Source organism: Magnolia sinica, chromosome 4, assembly GCF_029962835.1.
Source record: "Magnolia sinica isolate HGM2019 chromosome 4, MsV1, whole genome shotgun sequence".
NCBI classification, from domain to species: Eukaryota; Viridiplantae; Streptophyta; class Magnoliopsida; order Magnoliales; family Magnoliaceae; genus Magnolia; species Magnolia sinica.
Window position 1 is genome coordinate 100403414 of NC_080576.1, and position 21594 is coordinate 100425007.

Here is a 21594-nt window from a genome sequence, read left to right on the forward strand (position 1 = left end):
TATTATTTCCTATAATGATCTGATGGTTAGGGATGTTTTCATGTAGTGTTTTAGGTGCTAGTTGTAAGTGTTAACTCACTCTGACCTAATCAAACATGAATTGTGTTGGGGTTGAATATTCAACGCTTTGTGTTAGGCTTAGGATCAGGCCTGGCCTTATTCGTGTTGGATTGGTCCTTAATCCTATCCTACTTGGGCAGAGTTTTGGGTGGATCCCTGGCTGTGGGACCAACGTGATATATGTGGCTTACATCTACGCCGTCCATCCATTTGGACAGCTCATTTTAGTACACGATTACAAAAATGAAGCAAAACCAATATTTAGGTATACCACACTAAGGAAATAGTGTTGGTTGAATACCCATCGTTAAAATTTTTTTAAGGGCTACCAGAATGTTTATTTTTCATCCAACACATTGATAAGGTCACAAGGACTTGGATGAAGGGACAACAGAAAAATGAACTTGCTCTAAAACTTTTGTGGCCTATAAAAAGGTTTTAATGGTCAATCACCATTGTTTCCCATGGTGTGGTCCACCTGAGATTTGGATATCCTTCATTTCTTGAATCATCCACTAAAATGATCTTTTAAATTAGATGAATAGATCTTGGTGAACCCACAATCAGGGATGCACCTAGGATCCACCGAGCTTGCTGCCAAAATTCCTAAACTACCCCTGCCTTCTCAATAAAAACCAATACAAACGCAAAAAAAAAGAAGAAAAAAAATCTGCCCACTCTCTTCCCCTTCAAAGGCCTGTTCCCTAAAAAAAAAATAAAAAAAAAATCAAATTCTTTCTTCAAAATGATAAGTGTATGCCATTTACTCATCTTCTTCTCCCTCTAATCCCTACTCATCTCAGGTACACAACTCACATTTTCGTTTCTAATAATCCAAAGCTTTGTGTCCGTGTGAAATCCACTCCGTCCATCAATTTTATCCGGCTTCTGTTAGTACAAGTGCCCAAAAATGCAGCATACCCATGACTCAGGTGAGCCGCACCACATAAAACATGGAGTTTTGGATCGAGCTGATATTGATATTTGTATGGTCACTTCTTTAGGCTTCAATAAGTTATTAAGGAATTCAATCACTTTTACTTCCCGTGGTATATAGTCCATTTAAGATGTGTATGATAATGCCCTAAAATTAGCTTTCAAAATGGATGGGCTGTGTGGACGTAAGTCACATACATCACAGTGGGCCCACGGTTAAGGGATCCATGGCTCTATGTGGATACGGGATCCACTCAAACCTCCCGGTCATGTGCAGGAATAAATATTATTTTACCACTTGACTATGGATCGCTGTAAATTGATCTTGACCGTTGAAAACAAAAATGTCTCACGGCCTTGCTTCAACCCACACAGCTCTACCGTGGATCACTGATGGTGGAGCCCACCTTAATATACGTGCCTTATATCTAGGTCCTTTGACCGCATTGAAAACTCATCTATGATCCAAAAAATGAAGCAGATCCAAATCTCAGCGGACCATAGTACATGAAAAAGTCTTGATTAATCCCCACCATTAAAAATTTCATAAGGTCCAACGGAATGCATATTTGCTATCCAATCTGTTAATAAGGTTAAAAAGAACTGAACGAAGAGACCATGCAGATATAATGGTGATATAAAACTTCTATGGCCGACAAGGAATTTTAAACTATGATTTACTACTTTTCCTTTATGGACTTTAACTGCGTTTTCAATGCGGATGGATGGGCACGGATATATGTCACTTGCATTACAACGAGCCCCACTCGGGAATTTCACCCAACTCAGTGGATCGAACTATCCACCTTTTTTATAATTTTTTTTTTTTAATTTTAATTTTTAATTTTTTTTTCTTACACATACCCACGCTCACACCCACAGACAACAGGATGAGTACTCCAACCCACAACACCTTTGTTGAAATTTTTATGAGTTTACTACAGAGAGATGTGTAAGGCCTACTTGCTTTAACAAATAAATTTATACAAATCAAGGCTATAATTATTCCATAAACCTGATTTTTGGACTGTACTTTTAGTGTTATAGAATCTATCATCCATCTAGTTAGCTCAATTTGGGTCCTTACTTTTATCCTGTAAAAGATTCACAAGAGTTTCAACACCAGGTCAAGAGTTCTAAGTAACCAAAGGTGGTGAAAAATAATTATCTCAGCTGCTATTTGTGGTGTAGCTCGGATGATCTTTGGGTATGATTTTTTTTAATTTTTTTTTTGATAATGCTCTAAAATAATCTCTGAAAATAAATAAACGGTGTAGATATAATAAATACATCAATGTGGGCCATGTAACTTTGATCTCCTTTGAACCGTTCGCACAACTCGGAGCTCGAGGAGTGTAGTTGCTCGTCTTCGAACGACACGTACCTACAGCAGCTATATTAGCTGGTGTGGTACACCAGCCAATCCACTTCCCATTTACACTGGGGCACGTCATTTGGACGGTCGGGATTGATGCGACTACTTACAAAAGGCTCTCTTCATGCGTACTTACACTCTCAACGGTCAAAAGAACACGTGTCACCAATCCGTTCGAAAGCAGACAGGTGCGACTCCCGAGCACCCCTCGTCCGCCAGTTCCCCAGGCCTCGACAGAATCGCCATACACACATTTGCGAGCTAAAATTCCCAAACTAACCCTCTTTTGCTAATAAAAACCGAGACAAACGCCCCGAAAAATCTCCCTCCCTCTCTCACTCTCTTCCCCACAAATTCCTATTGCCTAAAATATCAGATTCTTTCCTCAAAATGACAACTGTATCCCATTTTCTTCTCTTCTTCTCCCTTCAGTCCCTACTCTTCTCAGGTAAACAACCAACATTTCCATCTCTAGTAATCAAAAGCTTTGTGGAGCTCATTTCGGTGTCCGTGTGAAATCCACTCCGTCCATCAGTGTTTTTCCAGCCCTTTTAGTAAGAAAGCCCAAAAACAAGACAGACCCAAAATTCAGGTGGGCCACACCACATGAATCAGTGGTGTTGGAACCGTTCATCATTGAGACCTTCTCACCCGTTCATAATGAGATTCCTACGTAGCTGATGAGAAAAAACATCCAAAACTTCTGTGGGCCTTAAGAATGTTTTAATGATGGCCATTCAATCCACATTAATTTTTGTGGCGTGGCCCAGTTCTTTCATGAATCTACCTCACTTTTTTTACTCTAATCCTTTTTTGAATAGACGAAACCGATAGACGGAATGGATTTCACAGTGGACCCCACAGAGCTTTGGGTTACAGAAACTCGCTTCTTTTTTGTACCATTTCATTTCCCAAAACAGAAATGGTGGGGTGTGAATATCAACTCTGCTGTCTTTTGTTTTTTCCTCTTTTCTTTCAGGCGTTTTATCAGCTTCTTTCACTTTAAATAACAACTGCGCATACACCGTATGGCCCGGTGTATTGTCGAATGGCGGGTCGACCCCACTCTCACAGACGGGCTTCGCCCTCCAAAAGGGCGAGTCCAAGACGCTCTCCGCCCCCACTACGTGGTCCGGCCGCTTCTGGGCCCGCACCCATTGTACGGTCGAACCATCTGGGAAGTTCTCGTGCGGGACCGGAGACTGCGGCTCGGGTAAGCTAGAATGCGCCGGTGGTGCTGCTCCTCCTGCGACTCTGGCCGAGTTCACGCTCAATGGTTCCAGTGGTCTCGACTTCTACGACGTCAGCTTGGTGGACGGCTACAATCTTCCTGTTTTGGTGGTCCCGCAGGGCGGCACCGGTAGCTGCAGGACCACCGGGTGCGTGGTGGAGCTCAATGGGCCCTGCCCGTCGGAGCTGCGGGTGTTGGGGCCGGGTGGGAATGGGAGCGTGGCGTGCAGGAGCGCGTGCGAAGCGTTCGGTACTCCGCAGTATTGCTGCAGGGAGGAGTACGGGAATCCGAACACCTGCAAGCCGTCGTCGTATTCGCTCTTCTTCAAGCAGGCCTGTCCACGGGCGTATAGTTATGCGTACGACGACCGGACGAGCACGTTTACGTGTGCGTCTGCGGACTACGTTATCACGTTCTGTCCTAGCATTGGAAGGTACGTCCGTTCTCTTCGAAATGAAAAAATTAGACGCTCAGGGCCTATTTGGCCGGGCAGATTCCATGGGATTAGATTGTATTAGGGTGGATGGCAGCCATTTTAAGGTAACGATGGCTACGTCAGTGGATTGCTATATCCAGGGATTTTGCCACCGAGTCTGTTTGGCACGCTTGGCAAATCCTGGGATTACGCCCGGCCAATCCCTTCCAATCCGTCAAACCAAACATGTCCCAGGCAAAATAGACGGTATTAGGAGGGATTGGGTGGATTTCAAGGTAATGATGGTGATGTCACTGGATTGCATGGGATTGCTATATTTAGGCGTAAGTTCAAGTGTCCTGACAAATCCCGGCATTGCTCTTCCAATCTGCCTATCCAAACACGCCCTGTTTATGCCTTTTCTTGGGTAATTTTTTATTATAGATGCGACCAAACATCTATCCGAATAGAACAAAGCTTACCTTAACAATTTAGACTCTTTTTGCGAGGATGAACTAATAAAGACGAAAATATTTCTATTTTTTCTAGTTGCTTTACCCTAAAATCAAGGATATTGTTATCCAAAATCCTCTTTCCATACCTTAAAAATCTACTCAAGTTTTTGGCCATTTAAAAAAAAAAGAACATGAAAAGGGGCATATATAGTGCTAATTTTTCCTTAAAATTTTTTATTTTTTTCAATGAAAGGCCGAAAACTTATGTGAAGAAAGTAGATTTTTTGGGTACGAAAAGAAAGTTCTGGACAAAAATACACCTGGGTTGTAGGGTAAAGCAGCTGGAAAAAGTAGGGGCATTTTTGTCTTCATTGGTTCATCCGTACTGATAGAGTCTAGATTGGTAAGATAGGTTTTGTTTGGGTCGAGTAGAAAAAGGTGGATGGTGGGTACCCCCTCGAAATCACTAGACTACCCTTTCGTTGGGTGATCCTAGCCGTCTGACTCGCTGATGATGATCGGTGGGGTTTTCAATATGGTGCGGCGGCTTTCCATTATTTAAAAAAGAAGTCCTTCAGGCAAAACCCCACACGTAGAAGATTGAGAAGTGGATCCAGACTGTCCAACTTTTGGATCCTGTCTGCATGGGGCCCGCAATGGAAAATCGCGCTGAATCGATGATCCTAGCCATCAAACTTCCGGGTTGAATGCTAATTGTTAATCATTTTTCCTTTAACCGTTACAACATATGTATGGTTTGTTCCCTTTTCGGAGTCTAACTTTGGCCCGCGGCAAGTCGCTTGTATCGGCGTTACAAAAGCCGCTGTAACTGTTGTCATGATCCAATAAAAGGCGCCACCTGCGCGTGTGAAAGTGTGGGGCCTGCAGTGAAAAGCAAAGATTGCCGAACAATGTTCTTATACCTGGATTGTAGGATTGTACGATGGTTCCAACATGTGGTGGGATTTGATTGGGCTACGTGCTGCTGTCATAGATGAGGCCACCTAAAGCACCAAAATTGTTAGGTTGAGCACATGCTTTGTGATGCCCACCCTTGACAGTGGCATGTGGTCCAATCAAATCCCTCCGTTCCATTGAATCCACGTATGATAGTTTTGCTTCTTCACTATAGCTCCCACCTTTGTCGCATGCAAAGCCTTTTCATTGGGCTCGGGTAACCATGCCATGGTTACCTTTGGTGATAGGCAATTCGCTGCATTCGCTTTTGGCATCGTCATTGTATACCACATTGGTGACATCGGGGCCTACACGGGTTAACCACATAGCTTTATTGAATTGTCTCTCACTAATACCTGGAAGGTATATTTAGGTCTTGGATTACCTATGTATCGGTATGGCTTGATGAAAAAGTGCCACATGCGTCTATCGAAAATGGAATCCGTATTTCACCACGGACTTTGTATTTGATAGGCGGCACATGTGACACTTTTTTATTGGGCCACACCACGTTTGTAGTTACAGGAATTGCTTACATTCCCACGTCCTTATATTCATAGAAAACATGCGTGAGGTATGGGGTGATAGACACCCCTTCTTTTTAGGTGCGTCAAACTCAAATCCTCCTAAATTAAAAGAACCCCTTCATGATTTGGTTCTAGTGGTTCGCCATTTGGATTTTCTACAAGTGATGGGCATAGCTCAAGGCATAGGTTAGGCCATCGTGAGTATTAAATATCTCATTTAGTAGCAGCAAAAGTTTAGCCATATTCAATGTCTAGGTCAAGCGTATTAGGGCTTGTTTGTTCAAGTCATATTCAATGCTATTTATCAAGCACCTTGAGTAAGGAATAATTATCTAGCAATGAAGTACTACGTGCACATATTTAAAATTTGGCACATGTGGTGCATGTGACAATTGAAAATATATGATGCCATGTGGTGCATGGGGAGTGCTTGAAGATGCATGATGGCATGTGACACAAGTAGTGTGTTTGATGACGATAGTACATGTGGCACATACATCACATGTATACATGACACATGCGCTATTTGTATAACTTATCACATGTGGCAAATGAGCCACTTGAAGAATATTTGAAGGTTGAATGTGGCGTATTCATAATGTTTGAAGATGGACAATGACACTTGTGGCACATTTACATTTATACCGCAACAATTGGTCTTAGAGCTTTTCAAGAACAACAAAAAGAACAACAAAGACCTTGCAATGGTAAAATAAAAAAATAAAATTGGATGAGTTGTTCTTGCTGATAAAATTTTGATATGAGTTACATCGATGGTGGGCCATACCCTCATCGGAGCGAGCTTGTTCTTTGTTCAGTGAGCCTCCCCTGAAGAGATGAGTAGGCTTATCCATAGCTAAACCAGTATGTGCTCCTAGGTACGAAAGAACAGTTCTTTTGTTTATGTCACAACTCAAGAATACTAATCCAAACCATTTGGGGATGCTCACATGAAGAGATGGCAAAACAATCGAAACCACCCATCATACATGGTGACCATCATACATGGTCACTATTTGTGCTGCTTATGGTGATAATCACAATCAAAGGTCACCTAAGCCTGTTGAAGAGATGCTTAGATAATCAGCACCATCCATCACATGGTTGGTATTGGATCCCTTGTGCTCCAATAATGATGCTAAAAAGATATTGGACCATTAATTAGTGGAATTGAAGATACCACCAAATTTTTTTTTTAATGGTCTACATTTAGATAATAGTCAACCCTTCAATATAATTTTGTTTAGGGTTACTTGGTAGCAACAAAAGTTTAATAGTCTCTATGAGTATTTTGTCCAAGTCTTTTAATTCTTAATTAAGCATTCGTTGTTCTGAAAAATGTTCGGACCTTATTCTTGTTTGGTACATGCTAGACTACACTCTTAAGATATATGTATGCAACATGGAGCCATACACTACATTTGCAAAATGTATCACAAATGTCATCTCATCTTCAAGTGTTGTAAATGCAATACATTTAATTTTCAAATACCCTTTATGTGCCACATTTGTCACATGTGCCAAGTTATACATGTAATGCATTAGTTTTATACATGTACATGTATTATCATGGGTCCCACATGTTATATATTATATCTTCAAGCAAGAAATGTGGACTAAGAAATCCTTATTCCCCTTAGCCCTTGATAAACTCCTTAATAAAATTAGAAGAGAGTTTGCTTCTACTAAACTATTCAAGAACAAAACTTCTGTTGCTACCAAACAAGCCATTACTATAGTCATCCATTGTATCACTAGAATATAGACAGTTAAGATCACTTAAACATATCTTAGCTGTGGGTCCCGTTGTTAGGTGCGGCATGTGCTCGCGTTGCAATCACAGGACATTTAGCGGGCGGCCCGGCCGGTCGTGTTAAATTCAGTCGGCAAGCAACTCGTGAATGTTGTTGAATGTGGACCATTTGTTATTACACCATATCTCTTTCATAGGCTGTTGGCCCACCTATGACAAGAACAGCTAGATTTTTATGTTGCCATGGGCTCCATCTAAGATGTTCTGGTTGGCTGTGGATATTTGCTGTTAGTCAACCATGACCACTCATTAGGGAGATTTTTAGTTTGCTAGCAGATATATCCTACTCTTTTTAATGCGGCATAACTCCTGCTTAGGCCATTTTTTTTTTAATGCTCTGGTAGCATATGGCAGTTGATATGCAGGCACCTAGAAATTGTGCAAGTCATATGTATTAGCCTTTTATTCTTGCACATGTTTTAGTAAAATAGGGTCATTGGATGCTTTTCACTTATAACTGTCCAATCATTGTACATGAATCAGATACTCAGATTATCAAATAATCTTGATTTTTTTGTTCATGATACATCTGGACTGGATTCATAATTTGGACAGTTGAATTTGAATTATATGCTACATTTTGGTGGTTTCAAAGTGCGTGTGTATCATCCATCCATCTTACTCTGCCTTGTCTTCTACTCCAACAACGACACTGATCACGTTCTTTCCCACAGCATCTGAACCATGCAAAAAATGGGCCACAGTGAGTAGATTACATGCAGTTGAAATCAGGTCGAGTCGATGGAGTTGGACCTATATCTGTTTGTTGTGTAAGACCAATGGCTGTTGATTGATTTTGACTTTTTGGGCCATTGATTTTGTATGCTTAGCTGAATTTGCCCCAAATGATCCTCCTGGTGCTGTTGAGCACCAGTTAAATACACGGGAGAGTAAATTCTGTGGGCCCCCACAACAAGGTATGTGTTATATCTGTTCATTTGGCTGGATTATTATAAAGCTTGAACTCAAAAATAAAATAGATCCAAATATCAAGTGGACGACACACTACATAAAAGTAGGGTAGTGAGGATTGAACATCCATTGAAACCTATTAGGGGTCACAGAAGTTTTAGATTAATCTTATATTTGTTTTTTCATCTTCGTCAAGGTTTGTTTAACTTCATGAATAGATTAGATGGAAAATAAATATTATGGTGGGCCCTAACAATGTTTTAATGGTGAAAATCATTGTCTCCACTGCTATTTGTGGTGTGGTGCACTTGAGTTTTGGATATGACTCATTTTTGGGCTCATAATCTAAAATGATCTTGCCAAATGGATGGACAATGTAGATATAATACATACATTATTGTGGGCTCATGTAAATTTGATCTCTTTTCAACCGTTCGTACATTCCAGGGCGTAGAAGACCTACGCTTGTCTTCGCACAGGAGCGCAATATCCTCGATTCTTGTTTAGGGACATGTTGGTCCCTAGGATTGGTGACTCGTACTGCTATATGACTCGGAATAAGTAGAAACCCTGGATTAGAGTAAGCAAATTGGCTAGTGTACCGCACACCATCGACCTTGGTAGTGTATGCATGTGGCGTACGAAGATGAATGCATAAGCTTTCGAGCCCCGTAATGTACAAATAGTTGAAAGGAGATTTAAGTTACATGGGCCCTTTCAACCGTTAGTACATTCCAAGGCTTGATGACCTGATGCACTCATCTTTGCACACTGGCACAGTATCCATAGCCCTTGTGTAGGGACATGCGGGGCCCTTGGATTGGTGACTCGTATTGATATATGATCCAGAATAAGTAGAAACCCTAGACAAGAGGAAGCAGATTGGCTGGTGTATGTGGTGTGCAAAGACTATTGTGTCAAGTCTTTGAGCCTCGCAATGTATGAATGGTTGAAAAAAGATTAAAGTTACGTGAGCCCCACAATGTGTATGTGGTGTGCAAAGACTAATGTGTCAAGTCTTTGAGCTCCGTAACGTACGAATGGTTGAAAGGAGATTAAAGTCACGTAAGCCCCACAATGTGTATGTGGCATGTAAAGACCAATGTGTCAGGTCTTTGAGCAATGTAATGCATGAACGGTTAAAAGGAGATTAGGGTTGCGTGGGCCTCACAATGATGTGTTATAATATCAATGCCGTCTAGCCATTTGGTGAGATAATTTTATAGCATGACCCCAGAAATGAGTCATATTCAAAGCTCAAGTGGACTACAACATAAATAGCGATGGGGACAATGATTCCCACCGTTAAAACATTTGTAGGGCCCACCATAATATTTATTTTCCATTCAATCTGTTCATGAGGTCACATGGACTTAGATGAAGAGAAAAAAAAAAAAAATAAAAAAATTCAGATTGATCTATAACTTTTGTCACCCCCAAGAAGGTTTCAATGGTAGATGTTGCTTTTTGTAGTGTGCTTAACTTGATCTTTGGGTTTGTCTTATATTTGGGCTCAAGTCTTATAATGATTTTGCCAAATGGACAGGTGATTTGGATATAACACGTGTCATGGTGTGGGACCTACTAAACGTGGTGATGTCGACACACCACCAAAGTTGGTGATGTGTGGTACACCAGCCAATCCTCTTCCAGGGCCCTTAGTATGGTCCCAAACACTTTGCCCATGTATGGGATATGTGGTCCCTTAGAATGGACCCAAACACTTTGCCCACGACTAAATGATGGCTAGGCCATTGTTTAAAATGTAAACCATCCAATGGCTCAAATTCAGCGGTCAGATTGTTCAATAATTTGGCGGTTATGATCCTCCAACAATCACGTTGGAGGATGGTATTATTGGAGAGCGCATGAGTATGAGTCCGGATCCTATGTTATCAGGTCAACAGAGAATTCCTGATACCCTAATCCTCATTGGTCCACGTCACCACTCACTAAAAAAATAAAAATAATAAAAAACAGCTTGCCAAACCATTAGGGTAACAGGAATTCTCTGTTGACCTGATAACAGAGGATCCCGACTCCATGAGAATATATGGAGTTATCTTGAGCGTATTGAGTGGATTGGGTATTGCCCCTGTTTCCATCAATGCGGTGGGATTTGACTAGACAGCAAGAAGGCAATAGTTAGAAATGAAGTTACACAAAGCATGTGTTTGGTTGATTATTAATATCTAATAAAGGCATGTGGTCCAATCAATTCTTGTCTGTTTGAGGGAGGAGAGGGAGCTGGGTCTATGGTAGTAATACCCAATCTGCATCCCAGCAGAGTATAATACGATTAGACAAGGTTAAGGTCATGCTTCGACGACTAGATTTGATGGGATAGTAGGGCACTGTTAGAGATGGGCCATGGTTGTATCTTGTCACCTTCAAGGGGGAAAGAAAGTCAGTCCAAGGAGTCAGTACCAATCTCCAATGTGGTGGGAGTATGGTATAATTAGATGGGGATTAGGTATTGCTCTGCGTTGATACAGGCATGATATGGGGATATTTGATTGGACAGTAGGTTGCTACTGTTAGAGGCTAGGTCTAGCAATAACTTTCTATCCAATTAAATCTCGCCAAGTCTCGTTTGTACCAATATTAGTGCAAGCAATATAGCATGCAATCTGTGGCCCACATACTTTGTAGAGTTTGGATTTGCAAGCTATGGTATAATTAATGGGGATTAGGTATTGCTCTGCGTTGATATAGGCACGATGTGGGGAGATTTGATTGGACAGTAGGCTACTGTTAGAGGATAGATCTAGCAACAGCTTTCCGTCCAATTAAATCTCGCCAAGTCTCGCCTGTACCAATATTAGTGCAAGCAATGTAGCATGCGATCTGTGGCATGTTTGGATTTGCAAGCTATGTTGGTTAAGCTTAACCTAGATCATCATATGTGCGGCCCACAATGATGAGTGGAAGACTTCCAATCTATCCATCATGTTTGCCCTCTCAGCTTCTCTTGGCGCCTAAAAAATCAGGATGATCTGAAACTCAAGTGGGCCACACCAAAGGAGATAGTTATGATGGGGTTTGTGGACCACCTTCACATGGGCCACACTTGTACCAGAGAAATGGACCCTTGGAAATGACAAGAAACAAAGAATGGTCCACATTCAGTGTAAATGAGTGGACCTGCTTGATTTCTTGGAGCAAAGCATTTTCAATGTGGGCCCACCTGATGAATGGTCTGGATTTCATACACGGATCCATCACATCCGTGGAGCAGTTATAACCCTTCATTTGTTTTGCAGTCAGAAATCATCAGATGGCGGGCATCCAAAGGCAGCTGATCTACTACCACTAGTAAACAACACCATGATCTTCACGGGCAGTGAAGAGGCCAGCCGCGCCTTTTCACTGGCCCAGCAAGCCCAGATCCTTATCCTAGCCGTAGCTGTTTTGAGTGCTTCATGGCCGTTGCTGCTACTCTAAGACCAGTGTAGCCTAAGACGCTTGTACATGTGATCATGGCTACATTAGGTTGGGGCCCACGGTTTTGGTGGGCCTGATGAATCCTTCGCTTGGAGGAAGGATCTCTGGCCCACCTTTTTAGTAAAAGTGATTTGTCTATATTTAGAATTAGTAGATATAAATAGGGTTTTTTCAGCGTACTAAACGTTTTCAGCTTGTTTAAGTGGGGCCCATTGGGTTCAGCCATCCAGACGGTCTGTCGGGACACCATGATGATCACTGAGTGATGGGCCCCACCTGTCTAAAGCTGAAAGTCCGAGCCCGAATATTCATTTGGGTGGGGAATATGCTTTTTTGGATATTCTTTTTGTTTTATATTAATGAATATATCTTTTTGTTTTATATTAATGAAATTACAGGTATCTCTTATTGTTGTTGGATTATCTTAGACAATGCTTATTAAAGAGATTGAAGATGACTTTGAATTTTTGCAAATTGAAGGATAGATGCGGAGGTTGGATTGGTCTTGGGTTGAAAATCCTCAGCCTTACATAACTTACCTAGATTAGCTTTGGATTTGCTGAGGCTCCAAGCGACTCAATCCAACCCATACTAGTTTGGAAAAAAATCATAGTTTGTATGGAAAATATTTAAAATTCAAACATAACTTGACCTAGATATAATTTATGACTAATGTATATAATATAAATGTAAAATCATGATCTGCATGGAAAAAAAGAGTATAATTGGTTATATTGGATTTAGATGGTCACATGAAGAATCCAATGGTGCATTAGGCCATTGTTTATGTTGAATGGTAGTTTCTAACCAATGGTGCCGATTTTCTGCAAATTGTAGAATCGATACATAAGTTGACTTAGATTAGCTTTGTACTGATTGATGCTTCAGGCAACTCAACCCAACCCAAACGTGTTTGATGAAAAACATTCAAAATTCAATTCTAACTAAGACCTATATTAGTTTGAGTCCAACTTAACCTGAAAGCTACCTTAAATGCGTATATGAGTTATGACTAACGCATATGATATAAATGTAAAATCATGGCATACATGGAAAATAGAGTATATTTGATTACATGGAATGTAAAATCATGATCTGAAACCATCCCGAGGCTATGTGTGGCCATGTGTTGAGTGGTTCGATGCCTTTTAAATAGATGTTCTAAATCTATTTATTTAATTTTAATTATTTAAAATGATAATTATAAACTTTCTTTTGTTAGTGCTACTTCAATAATTACAGTTATTTATTTCTTGATATTATTTGACAGTGAATGATGATTTAGTGTACTGGTTGTAAGTGTTAATCCGACATGGCCTGACCTGACCTGGACCCAACCCAACCCAACCCGACCCGACCCGACCGGATCGAATATGAATTGTGCTGAGCTTGGGTTAGGCTTAGGTTGGGCCCCATTTGACTCATGAAAGTTGGATTGAGCTTGGGTGGGTCCTCAATCATATACCACTTTGGCACAGAATTCGGTTGATCCTTGATTGTGGGACCCAATCGTGATGTATGTGCCTTAATCTGGGCTGTCCATCCATTTTGCAGCTCGTTTTAGTGCATGATACTGAAGCGAAGCAAATGCAATTCTTAGGTAGACCACAGTAAGAGCCCCTTTGGTATGTGGGATTAGATGGGATGGGATTACATTTGGTCCTGTGTAAATTTCATCCCACATTTGGGAAGGATGGGAAGGTTGTGATAAGGTGGGATGGAATTGCATTTGGTCCCATGTGGGATTTCTGGCAGATGTGGGCTCCACATTGATGCATGTATTATATGCGTGCCGTACACCAAATAGGATTTTGCTTAATCCAGTGTTTTTTCAAGAAATTTATCCAAAACATGAGGATTGGATGGCCCAAATACCATGGTATTATGGGACATGAAATCATTGTGCAATAATGGTGTTAATCCCATCTAATATAATTCCAAACCATTTAATCCCACCATTAAAACTTCCTGGGGGTAACCGGATGAAGGGACCACACAAATATCAGCTTGATCTTACGGTCATTCACCACTTTTTCCTGTGGTGTGATCCACCATATAGTTATATCTCTTTTGATTTTAGGATCATGTCCTAAAATGAGCGGGCAAAATGGATGGACGGAGTGGATGTAGGGCCACACTGCCAGGGATCCATGGCACCTTGATCTCTGTGTTGTATGGCGACACTGTCCATCTGTTTTGCCAGCTCATTTTAAAGCATGAGCCAAAAAATGAAGCAGATCGAAATATTTGAGGTGGACCGCACCACAGGAAACTGTGGTGATTGAATGACCACCATTAAAAACTTCTTGTGGGCCACAAGAGTTTTGTATAAGCTGATGATATTATATTTTCCTTTCATTAAGGTTCGTGTGGCTTTATAAACAGGTCGGATGGCAAATAAATAGTAGGTGTTCGATCATTACTATTTTCTATGGTGTGGTCCACCTGAGATTTTGATATGCTTCATTTTTGGGATCATGCCCTAAAATGAGATGGAAAAACAGATGGACGGCATGGATATATGACACATACATCACGGTGGGTCACAGCCTCACCGAATCTGCTCTGGGATTAGCTGGATGATGTTGGGTGTCGTTCGATGAGCCGACATGTTCATTTAATGAGCCACGAGCATTGTAAGGTGGGTATTTAATGGGAAGAGTGGGGTCGCCGTAGAGGGATCTGTATCTGAAGTTGGCTTGGTTTTGATCAGACGGTTGAATGATAGGACCCTCGCTGAGATTAATTCAACAGACGAGGGACGCGGATTCCTGAGACTCTGGTCAGAAGCTAGGTGGGGCCACCACGATTTTTGTGAGATATCCACTCCCTCTATCCATTTTGCCAGCTCATTTTACACCATGAGCCCAAAAATGAAGATGATCCAAAACTCAAGTGGACCACACGACAAGAAAACGTAGGGAGGGAAATGCCAACCACTGAAACATTCTTGGACCACTGAAGTTTTGTGGAGGGCTATTACTTTTTGTGTTTTCAGTTCATCCTAGTGGGAAGGGACTCGGAGTAGTGACCTGAGATCTCAGTACTTGTCGATGCTGTGGGCCCACCATAAGGTATGTGTTTTATCCGTAAGGTTTATCTATTTTACCATATCATAATAAAAAAAGAGGTAGATCTAAACCCTGGGTGGACCAGACTACAAGAAATAGTGGTGATTGAATGTCCAACGTTAAAAACTTCCTGAGGCTGATGTAATGTTTATTTGCCATCCAACCTGTTGATAAGATCACAATGACCTAGACCAACGGAAAACACAAACATCAGCTTCATCCAAAACTCTTGGATGCTCCAGAGAAGTTTTCAATGATGGGTGTTCAATCACCACTGTTTCTTGTATTGTGGTCCATCCGAGATATAGATCTACCTCAATTTTTGACTCATGTCCTAACAGGAGATGGGAAAATGGGTAGACGTAATGGATAAAACAAACACGTCTTAGAGAGGCCTACATAGCTTTTCCAGCTCAGACCAGTACCGACCACTACCGAATCCGAATCCAGTAAGAAGACATTATGAACGGTTTCGATGCTGTGTCTATTCAGAACATTGTTTTGTTGGGTCCACCGTAGATCAACTATTCCAAGAAAATTTCATCCGTGCGACTTTTTTAACACTTTTAATTTGTGGCCCATGGATAGACGGTTAAGAAGAGAAATACAAATTGTCTAATTCAATTGTTCTGGATGATCATAATTCCAAAAGGGTTTTTTGGAAACAATCCAATCAAATCGGGCAAATCGGATGAACGGTGTGGATCGTTCTATCGATGCACCAAAAGTGAGTTTTACCAAATTGATAGAACATACGACCTAATTCTGTGTGTTAGTTTTACACAGTTTAGAAATTGATGTGGATTCCTCAGTAGTAAAAGGATGTCATAATTGTACTTCAATCTAGGCCGTCCAAATTGCTGATTCAACTACAAGTGGAGCATAATTGATTTATTTATTAAGAAGATAAAAAAGAACCGTTTGATTTTTCCCTCCCACTTTGATCCACTCAGCATTTTATCTTTAACCAGACATTCCATGGTTAAAAGAACATCCATTTTATAGCAACTAGTGGGACAGCTGTGATTGCTTGATCTGTGTAACTTTAGAGATATTCTCTATCCATAATGGGACCCACAGTTTGGATGGCCTGGATAACAACAAATAAACGCCACGCGTGAGAATCACCACCATTATCAGATGGTGCGAAACTAACACTTGTTTTTTTTTTCTTTTTTTTTTTTAAATTTAATTTAATTTAATTTTTTTTAGTGTTTTCTTAATACCGGTGGGGTTAATCTAATGAACTGTTGGATGCCATATAAATGCCTTGGTGGGCCCACAAAAGTTCTAATTTGACCCAATTTGTGAATCAAAGTCAACATATGGAGGCCAATAAGGGCCCACAAAAGTCCTAATTTGACCCAATTTGTGGAATGAAAGTCAACATATGGAGGCGGAATAAGGTGGACGCGGTTTACCGGTTGAGTGGTGTACACGAACCATGTTAGCTCGGTTGGCTCACTCGACTCGACTCGACTCGACATGGTTCAAAGCTGAGTTCGAGTCGAGTCGAGCTGATTTTTTTAGCTCGAAAAAATTTCCATCCGAGTTCGAGCTTGCCTAAGCTTGACTCGACTTGGATCGAACCCCAACTCGAATCGAACTAGTTCAGTGACTTAGTTTCTTTGACATTGATGTTGCTTAGCAAGTATTTGATGAAAAGACTCAACGAAAAGTATCGGCTTGTGGTAATGAATATATGTATATGAAACAAATATCAATATTTTTTTTTATTTTGATATTGCCTACAAGGTGTTTGATGAAATACTTGTAAATAGTTGCTGATATTTTACATACAATGAGAAATTGAAAGTGCATAGCATGTGTTTGTGAAAATGCCGCAAAACTCGAGTTTGGCTTGAACTCGACTTGAATTGGCTCGAGCTGTTGATTGACTTGAGCAGACCTGGCCAGTCAGGCTCGGAGACCAAGCCAAGCTGAGTTCAAGCTGGGGTTAACTGGTGCCCGAGCCGAGGCCAGCTCGACTTGGTTTAACTCGGTGTACACCCTTACTAGTGACCCTGCAAGGGCCGGCTGTTCACTCCCCAAGTATAGGGTTGTGATATAGTAATAAACTCGGTGAGACCGAGGTCGAATCCCAACGGACTGATACTTGTATGTTACCTGAAACTAGATAGAAATAGAACTAGTCTAAGATGAAATCTAAATCAATATAAATTGATGAATGATGGTGAGAGATTAATGTAAAACTTAAGAAATTCAGAGGAAGGAAACTAGGGATTCAGAGGATCCACTTGTTGAGATCAGGGAGATCTTATGCCTGCATCAAGAATCATGGAAATTAAACTGAACTTACTTGATCTAGTTTTCACGAGATGAAAGGTATATGAATTAGAATGGATTCCATCACCAAACCATGCCCAGAAGACAAAGCAAACAACAGAATTAAACTAATTACCAACCAATCAACAATGCATGAAGGTTAGGAAGGATACCGTCATCCGACTATGCCCATGAAACGATGGTGAACAACAGGGCTTCCTGACGTCATAAACATCAAAAGGAGGAAGAAATATTCAAAGCCATCGCAGATCTATTGTAATTTCAATCACAACAAACCATTAAAAAACTGAAAGTATCTCTTTAATTGAACTAAAATCAACATCAGTCAGTCTAAATAAGAGGCACAAGCAAAGTCTCTCCCATCAGATACAAGCTTCACCTCTTAGCCCTAGCTAAGAGGTTTACCCTGACATGGGAAGGCTAGATCTCTCAAAACTCATAATAGAAGACAATAAAGCAAAACAAAATAGAAAACTTGCTCTCTATCTGACGGCCTCCCCAAGTCAAGCCTCCTCCTTGAATCTGATCTCCCCCCCCCCCCGGTTGGATAGAAAAGTGAATCCCTTCTCTCTTCACGTCCCTCCCTTTTGTAGCTGCTGGAGGTGGATTGGAAATCGGACGTGGACAGCTGGAGTCGGTGCGCAGCTACAACTCCAGAAACCTTCTTGCACAGCAACCAGTAGAAACAGAAACGGGGAACTAATCACGTGATCTGCTCCGTTCAGTCTTCTTGGGGGTGATCGATTGCCCCATATGAAGGGGTTGGACGGCCAGGATCATTGGGCCGATCCTAGCCATGGTCGTAGAACGGACACGAAACGTTCGGTTTCCGCAGACGCGAAGCCTTCTGCGTAACACATGCAACCGAGCCACTTTGTGTTAGATATGGGGTCCCTGATCGTTGCTGGATTGGAAATCCAGTCCGATCATTATTTCTGTCTCGGAAATTAAGCTAGGAAGGGATGGTTTTGGTTGTCCGTTGAAGTGGCCCAGGGGATTCGTGCTTCTACCATTCGATTAACATTTGCTACTACATGCTCGTGCAACGTTCGAGATACTCAGGCTGTCGATCACTGTACGGTCGGTTTGACCCCCTAGTTTCAATGAACGGATTGGATCATTGAATGGTATGATAGTAGTGGCCCACCGAGCTTCGCCCGGATTTTCATGTTGCGAACAGAGCCTATGCAGTCGGCGTTGTGACGTTGGTGGGGCCCACTTTACTACTTTTTTTGAGAAATCGACGTCGTCCACTGCATTATGCTCGAAAAACCATTCGGGAATGGTGATTTTTGGAGTGAAATCGGTGGGGTACACAAGATCTTCTACTCCGCTGTCCATCTTGCGTTTAACGGCTGGGATCGTGAAGACGCTTGCATAGTGGCAAAAGGACACCTAGGCGCTAGTCTTGGCCATCTTTTAAGACAAGTGAACGGGTCGGATCATCGAACTGGATAATGAGTGAGGCCCATAACAATCACCCGGCGGAAACAGCGTCGGACGCTGTTTGAGTCCTGGTAAGAGTCGGGTCAGCCCGGCTTTGACTGGGCTGACCGTCCGGTGCGGCGCGACTAGTGTGTGTGCTATGCACATGCATCACATGTGTGGGTCCCAGGTGATGTATTCGAGAAATCCGCTCCGTTCGTCCATTTTCTCATCTCATTTCAACAGTTGAGAGCAGATTTGAAGCATATCCAAATAGCAGCTAGGCCCAAAATCAGAGTTTTGGGGCTGATCTGTTCGTTGGGCCATTTTCACAGGGATCGAACGGATGAAATTCGACATGTACGGTTAATTTATGTTCCTTAGGCCATCTATGAAGTTTTGAGCTGAGCGGATGGTGGGAACCCAGTGATCTTGCATTCTGGCTGACTTTCAGGTCGCTTGAGCTTCAGTTTCTCGATTTTCACAGATCCCTAGCGTGTAATTCCGTCGATCTTGGTCCCCTGGAGTCTCCTTGCCTTTAGTGTCATCAGAGCGTTAAATCCATGCTTTAAGCTTCCTTTTCAGTCCATGCTCGTAAATACACTCTGCATCACAAACATGATTAAAGCGGGCCATTAAACGGTACCATGTTCGTAAATTCAAGCAATAACTGGGGTCTAATATGCAATATTTGACCCTCAACACTAGCTAGCGGTTGTCCAAGCTTTGTGGGCCCACAATGTTTGTGTTAATCCACGTTGTCCATTCATTATTTTTTTTTAAGAAAAAAAGAGAGGTAGATCCAAAGCTAAAGTGGACTACACCACAAGAAACAGTGGGGATTGAAGGCTCATCGTTGAAAACTTCATGAGGGTCACAAAAGTTTCCGTTTAAGTTTATATGTGTGTTTTGACTTCATCGAGATATGTGTGGCCTTATCAACAGGTTGGATGACAAATAAACATCACTGTTGGCCCTAGGAAGGTGTCAATTGTGGACATCCTCCTCCTTAGTGTTTCGTATGGTGTGGGTCCACCAGAGTGTTGGATCTACCTCATTTTTGGGCTCATGAGCTAAAATGAGGTGGAAAAATGAGTGGATAGCATGGATAAAACACATAGATCATGGTGAGGTCCACAGAGCTTTGACACTAGCTAGGTGGATCGTGTTCGAGTCATCATCCAAACCGCATCCTCAAAATATGAATGGAATGGAAACGAATTGGCTACTCCCCCTGCCACCGACCAATAGCTGGTGTAGGTGATCTGTGGGCCCCACCATGATGTCTGTGTTTCATCCATGTTGTCCATCTAATTTTTAAGAACATTTTAGGGTATGAGACGAAAATGAGGTATACACCAATCTCAAGTGGACCACATTATAGGAAACAATGTTGAATGAACATTGACAATTTAAAACTTTATGATTGCCATAAAAGTTTTGGATTAAGCTAATCTTTATTTTTTCCCTTCATCTAGGTCTTTATGACCTTATCAACAGATTGGATGTCAAATAAAAAGTGTAGTGGGCCTTAGGAGACTTTTAAAGGTGGATATCCAATCACTATTGTTTTCCCGTGGTGTGGTTCACCTGAGATTTATATCCCTCTCATTTTTTAGATCAAGCCATAAAATGATCTGAAAAAATGGATGAACGGAATGGATGAAACACATACATCATGGTGGGGCCCACAGAGCATCGACCATCGGCCTCGTTTCTGGAATGGAATGGCTTTGAGATGCAGATCATGGTGTGGGACCACTAGAGGAGTGCACGAACTGAGCTAGCTCGATTAGGTCGCTCGACTCGACTCGAAAAAGCTCAATTCGACTCGGTTCGAAGCTGAGTTTGAGTCGAGTCGAGCTGATTTTTTGAGCTCGAAAATGAGTTCGAGCTGGCCCAGTTCGACTCGACTCGAATCGAACCTAGGTCGAATCAAACTCGGATCAGACCAGTTCGGTGACTCGGTTACGTTGATATTGATGTTGCTCACCAAGTGTTTGATAAAATGACTCAAAGAGGTGCGGCTGGTGGCAATGAAGGTAGATATATGAAAACAACACTATTTTTTCTTGATTTTTATGTTGCTTAGAAGGTTTTTGATAAAATACCTGTAAAACCATTGCTGCTGTCTCAAATATAGTGAGATTTTGAAGGTGCAATCAAAGTGTTTGTGAAAATGCTGTAATGGCGAACTCAGCTCGATATTGGCTCAAACTTGGCTTGAACTGGCCCGAGCTGTTGATCGAACTGAGCCGAGTTGGCTAGTTAGGCTCGATGACCGAGCCGAGTCGAGTTCGAGTTGAAGTCAACTAGTGGCCGAACCAAGTCGAGCTGAGGCCAGCTCGACTCGGTTGGACTCGATTTACACCCCTATGGCCTATACAGTAATGGTACAAAACTTGGCCTCTTATGTTTAAATGAACGAGTCGCAAACACCGGCATTGGGTCGACTTGTCCCAACTCAGACTGAGTTCGCTCGGGTCGAATTGACTCGTAGACTGACCAAGCCAAGTCAGAATGCTTGACTTTCAAAGAAATAATTCACCCTTGGTACTACCCCGTATGTAACTTATCTAGTAACGGACAGGGGCTCTGAGTGGCCATCACAATATATTGGTTTTATCCACACCGTACATCGATTTTTTCATGTCATTAAGGACACA

The 21594-nt window shown here is 41.8% G+C and overlaps 1 protein-coding gene across 3 annotated transcripts; it reads left to right on the top strand.

Annotated features, from left to right (window-relative positions):
* The first annotated feature begins 2692 nt into the window (after nt 1–2692).
* On the top strand, nt 2693–12506 carry LOC131243513 (pathogenesis-related thaumatin-like protein 3.5). 3 transcript variants are annotated; one of them, XM_058242906.1, is made up of 3 exons: nt 2693–2819; nt 3351–4035; nt 11945–12506. In XM_058242906.1, exons 1-3 carry the CDS (start codon nt 2762–2764, stop codon nt 12123–12125), a joined length of 924 nt encoding a protein of 307 aa, XP_058098889.1. In that variant the 5' UTR covers nt 2693–2761; the 3' UTR covers nt 12126–12506. The 3 variants fall into 3 exon arrangements, with proteins under 3 accessions (XP_058098889.1, XP_058098891.1, XP_058098890.1); XM_058242908.1 differs by lacking the exon at nt 11945–12506 and adding an exon at nt 8444–8780; XM_058242907.1 differs by lacking the exon at nt 11945–12506 and adding an exon at nt 4926–5080 and having other exon boundaries at nt 3351–4046.
* The last annotated feature ends 9088 nt before the right edge of the window (nt 12507–21594 follow it).